This window comes from Camelina sativa, chromosome 3 (assembly GCF_000633955.1).
Source record: "Camelina sativa cultivar DH55 chromosome 3, Cs, whole genome shotgun sequence".
Taxonomy (NCBI): Eukaryota; Viridiplantae; Streptophyta; class Magnoliopsida; order Brassicales; family Brassicaceae; genus Camelina; species Camelina sativa.
In genome coordinates this window covers 23,852,103-23,857,599 of record NC_025687.1, presented here as the reverse complement: position 1 = coordinate 23,857,599, position 5,497 = coordinate 23,852,103, and the positions used below count along the sequence as shown (strand labels likewise).

At 39.5% G+C, this 5,497-nt stretch overlaps 1 protein-coding gene across 1 annotated transcript; it reads left to right on the top strand.

Annotated features, from left to right (window-relative positions):
* Positions 2,210–5,045, top strand: LOC104777897 (DEAD-box ATP-dependent RNA helicase 22-like). The gene is made up of 8 exons (XM_010502225.2): positions 2,210–2,716; positions 2,816–3,109; positions 3,201–3,314; positions 3,397–3,857; positions 4,042–4,342; positions 4,432–4,584; positions 4,696–4,747; positions 4,828–5,045. The coding sequence occupies exons 1-8, from the start codon at positions 2,396–2,398 to the stop codon at positions 4,875–4,877; spliced, it is 1,746 nt and encodes a 581-aa protein (XP_010500527.1). The 5' UTR covers positions 2,210–2,395; the 3' UTR covers positions 4,878–5,045.

Here is a 5,497-nt window from a genome sequence, read left to right as displayed (position 1 = left end):
TAATGTGCTCCACACATTGAAGCAGTTTTGTATGGTCCCCAGATATCACAATGAATCAAAGAAAAACATGCATCCGCTTTATTAGAACTTTCGGGAAAAACCGACCATATTTGTTTAGCTTGAATACAAACTTCGCAAAAATCATTATGATCACTACTATGGTGTGCAGAATCCGGGAAAATAGATAAAAAACTAGATAAAATCTTCGTAGATGGATGCCTCAAACATTCATGCCAAAGAGTTCTTGTGGATTTCCTGACGTTGTTGACGCGTGCTGAAACCGCTCCACGAAAGTGATAAACCCCATCTCTCTATTTACCTGCGCCAATCAGCATCTACGAAGTGCGGTCCTGTATTACACACAAAATATCAGTAAATAAGGCATAGCAGGACAACTCACGACAAAGTCTAGCGAGAGAGATGAGAGTGCAAGAAAGATCAGGAACATAGAGAACATGATTCAATGTCACGTGATCTCCAAGGATCATCGTCCCTTCTTTAGTAGCGAAAGTATGTTTTCCGTTGGGAAGAACAACAATACTTCAAGGAATGTCATTCACATCCACAAGAAGATCATCATCACCTGTCATATGATGAGACACTCCAGAGTCAAGTAAAAACTCAACACAAGAATGCTTACCGGAGAGCTGATTGGAACTGGAAGTTTGGTCAGGTTTTAACAAGTTCATAATAGCAGACCAGGTGGCCTTACTAACACCGGGTAAGTCAGGAAGATCAGTTTCAAAAAGAGCTTGAGCATTGTTAGCACGATAAGACGCATGAGAGGAACGCCCACGACCGCGTCCGCGGTAAGAGCCACGACCTCGACCTCGTGTGGATTCGGATCGTGAGCCAGCTCTAGTATCACCATGTTTCTCGATCCACCAATCAGGCAAGCCGTGAAGTTCGAAGCATGTATCTACCGAGTGATTGGTATGGCCACAGTGAGTACAAGGTCCTTGAGGAAGATGTGTAGCGGAAGCAATAGCATTGACACCAGCTTTCACAGCAAAACTGATAGCATCAATATGTTCTTCTTTAGATCGAGCCATAATAAGATGTCATTCTTTAGCAATAACCTCAGAATAAACATGATCAAGTGTTACATCGGTGTCGCGGTTGAGACGGCTAAGAATATTAGTACGTGTAGTACCAAACCGAGAAGCATCGAGACCCATGAGAAATTGATGAATACACTCAAGATCACGACGCGATTGCTGCTTGAGACGTTGAGGACAGGACAGAGAATTGCAACAACAATCAATAAAGGGCTCAAAGTCATCAAGATCATCCCACATCACCTTGAGTTGGCCGAAATAATCAGCAACATGCTGACCATCTTGAGCACATCGAGCAATAGAAGATTTGATTTGGTGAACACGAGAAGCATTCCCAATAGAGTAACGAACACGCAAATTGTCCCATACGACTTTTGCGTTGTCAACAAACGAGATCACCTTCTGGACTTGAGGATCTAAACTCGCATAGAGCCAACCGCATAACATCGAGTTGACTTGAACCCACCGTTGGTAATCGGGAGAATCAGTAGTAGGTTTAAGAAGAGTACCATCAACAAGACCGAGTTTATGCTTTGCCGCAAGATTGTTGCGTGCGATCTTAGCCCACTTCTCATAGTTTTCACCATTAAGGAGAAACGAAGTAAGAACATGATGCGGCTGATCATTAGAGGATAAGTGGTAAGGAAAAGACGTGATGAATTCCTTGGTAGTAGTAGTAGAAAGAGCCGATGTTGTAGCCATCGTGAAGATATGAAACAAAAAAATAGAATTAGAAAAGCTGTTTCCTTTCGAAAGAAGAAACGACGTAGAAGAAGAAAATTTTTAGGTATTTAGGGTTTTGTAACTTGGCTCTGATACCATATAAATCTTAGAGAAAGTGTTGAGATTATTATTGATATGTAAAGAGTATGTATATAGATACAATAGACTTGATGCACAAGTAGAGAATATCGGCTAAAGATATACACCATAGGATATGGAACATATCCTTTTCCCTAACAACTACCTAGTGATCGCTGTTCAAGAGAGAACAATTTTGTTGGAGACTATTTTGAAAGATCCTGACGACTACAACAAAATCTTTATTTGTTCTTACAAATTTCCATCATATCCACGTAGTGAAATTTCATTTCAATAATATTGGTCAAAATAAAGGGTTACTGTCTGCAATGGTTTAGTATGCATCTACCAATGAGAGAACTTGTAATGACTAATGAGTAATGAAGGGACTGAAACAGAGGTTTCTTCTCTGAATCTCAATTTGCTTAAACCCTAAAACCCTTTTGGATTAGGTTTCTTCTCCAATCTTATCCGCCGTGATAAAATCCGATTGCTTTTTTTTTTTTTTTTCATGAAGTTTTGATTTTTGAAGTCCGATGATTCTCTCACGCTCTGTCTGCGTGCTTCATTTATACGGAGTCTCTTCTTCAGCACCGTCGAAGCTCTTATCCCAAAAGTTTAAAGTCTCGTTTGCTCTCGCTTATGGTTCATCTGTATCTTCCCGTTTAAACTCTCTGAATCGATCTGATGGGAAATGGGTTCGTGGGTTTGCTTCTACCACCAAAGAAGAAGTAGAGAAAAAGGGTAATGAAACGTTCTTCGCTGACCAAACCGTTTCTTGGAAGTCTCTTGGGTTATCAGATAAAGTCTCTGTAGCTCTTCAAGATTCTGGGTTCGGTAGACCATCTCTCACTCAGGTAAAGTTTTCAAATTTAGTGAAATCTAAAAGGGAATGCTAAGTTAATTTTTCAAATTTAGGATTGTGGTTCTGAAATGTGTTTTTTTTTATCTGCTAGGCTGTTTGCATACCGTCGATATTGTCAGGGAAAGATGTAATTGTTGCAGCAGAAACTGGTAGTGGTAAAACACATGGATACCTTGCTCCAATAATTGATCGGTTAACGAACACCACCGCTCTTGATTCCGAGAATAATACGAATGGAGATGAGAGGCCGTTTCCGGTTAAGAATCTCTCTCTTATTCTGTGTCCAAATGTCATGTTGTGTGAACAAGTGGTTCGGATGGTTAATGGTCTTATTGGTGAGGATGGTAATCCACTTCTCAGAGTTGAAGCTGTTTGCGGGTCTCAGGTAACCATTTCCTTAATTGATGTGAATGTGAGCTCTGTTACTTTGTTACTGTTTATATATAGCTGAATATGGAAGTTGTATTTTGCTGCAGGGTTGGCCAGATAGACTGCCTGATATAATTGTTTCGACACCTGCTGCTCTTCTGAATAATATTGAGCCGAAAAGAAATAGGCGTCTGGAGTTTCTTCGATCTGTCAAATATGTGGTATGGCTTATTGGTTTGAGTTGTATTTGTAAAGCAATTTTGGAATTATAGATCTACTTTTGAATATTTGGATCACTTGCAGGTCTTTGATGAAGCTGATATGCTTCTATGTGGAAGCTTCCAGAATCAGATTATCCGTTTGATAAATATGCTGCGTTTTGATGAGAAACAAGTGTCTCGTTTGGTTACATCCAATATTGGAAAACCAATGGAGATTGATGCCGTGGTACCCAAAATTGATCTAGAGAATGAGGATGATGTTGAATTCGATGAGGGGTCTATTTCTGAGGAAGAGGATGAAGAAGAGGAAGCAGAGTATCTTGATGATACAGCACAGATGCTTAGTGTTGAAGGTGAAGCTGGATCAGATACAAAAAAGGGTTGGAGAAGAGTGAGAAAGATCTATAGCCGTAGCAAGCAGTATATCTTCATTGCAGCCACACTTCCAGTTAATGGGAAGAAGACTGCTGGAGGTATTTTGAAACATATGTTTCAAGATGCTGTTTGGGTTAGCGGAAACTTTCTTCACCGAAACAGTCCAAGGTGACAAGTTCTCACTTTTTATCTTCGTTGTAGTACTGTGCATCACTCACCCCTTTCAATAGTTTACTACGTCACATAATATGTTCATAAGAAATTTGTAATCTGCTTCTCTTGATTAACTACTTAGTAGTAGTTCTTAAGCAACTCAAACTAAATCTTATTTATTGTCTTTCTTATGTTTCAGACTAAAGCAAAAATGGGTTGAAGTCACAATAGACTCACAGGTTGATGCTCTTATAGAGGCTGTAAGAAACAACAACAACACTGAGAGGACGATGGTGTTTGCAAACACGGTCGAAGCAGTTGAAGCAGTGGCTGATATATTGGAGAAAGCTAGTATCCAGTGTTATCGTTATCACAAAAACCACAAGCTTGACGAACGTGCTAATATACTAGCTGATTTCAGAGAAACTGGCGGTGTCTTTGTTTGCACTGATGCCGCTGCCCGTGGAGTTGATGTTCCTAACGTCTCACACGTTATTCAGGTTGCTTTTCGAATTCTAACTGACACACCTTTTCAAAGTGTATTCAGCTCTCTAAAACCATAATGAAATTTCTTTTGGGTTGGTTGCAGGCGGATTTTGCTAGTTCTGCAGTTGATTTCCTTCACAGGATAGGTCGAACAGCTAGAGCTGGGCAATATGGAACAGTGACCAGTCTATACACTGAGGCTAACCGTGATTTAGTAGAAGCAATCCGTGAAGCAGTGAAGATGGGTCAGCCAGTGGTATAGATTCTATCAAACTCCCATGATCTTAATTCAGTTTTATTATCGCCCTTAGTAGATTCCTCTGCATACCTTGTGATGATTTATTCTTGTGTTATATGAAATGTCCAGGAAACTGCATTCAGCAGGAAAAGAGGGTTTAGGAACAAGGTTAAGAAGAGAGGTAAATAAACTTAAGAATCCATAGATGCAATAATACAATGAGAAAGATAGTGAGAAGCTAACTGTGTTTTAATGTTTCAGCTTTTCTGAAAGCTGGAGAAGCAGAGGAGCCTCAAGCTGTGAGATTTTAAAACGTTCTCTTTTTTTTTTTGTTTCTTCTCTCTCAATTTCCATAGGCGTTGTTGTATATAGAAGTATTGCAGATCACTCTATATGTTATTGTTGGGTTTTGACTTGGTCTTGGTCCTTGTAGTTTTGGCTATTTAAAGCCTGCAATCTGATACACACTTTGGTATTAAGTATCATAGAAGGAAGAGGAAAGATTGAGAAGCTTCTAGTTCTTGAAAAATGTTATGTTTCCTTTTCTATTTAAAACTGGGTTTTGGTAGTTTTACTTTTAGTTAAGGTGTTAAGTCGGTTGTATGGGATCTATAAATAGGTTCCTAAATATCAATAATAATTATTTTCCAACATTAACCTAATTCTCTAAGCAAGAGACTTGGGTTAAAGGAAGCTTAAGTTTACGTCCCTCTGTTTTTCTAGTTGTTCTTCTGTTTTCTAGCTAACTAACGACGGGTCCTATTACTAGATCTGTATCAAAAGCTAAGGCTCATAACAATTTGGTATCAGAGCAGTTTGAACCGATGGGAGACTCTGAAGGATTCAAGGCAATGATTGCAACGATGACTCAACTCTTGGATGAGCATAGAAAAGATTCCATGAAGGAGACGGCTGCGATGAGGAAGGATTT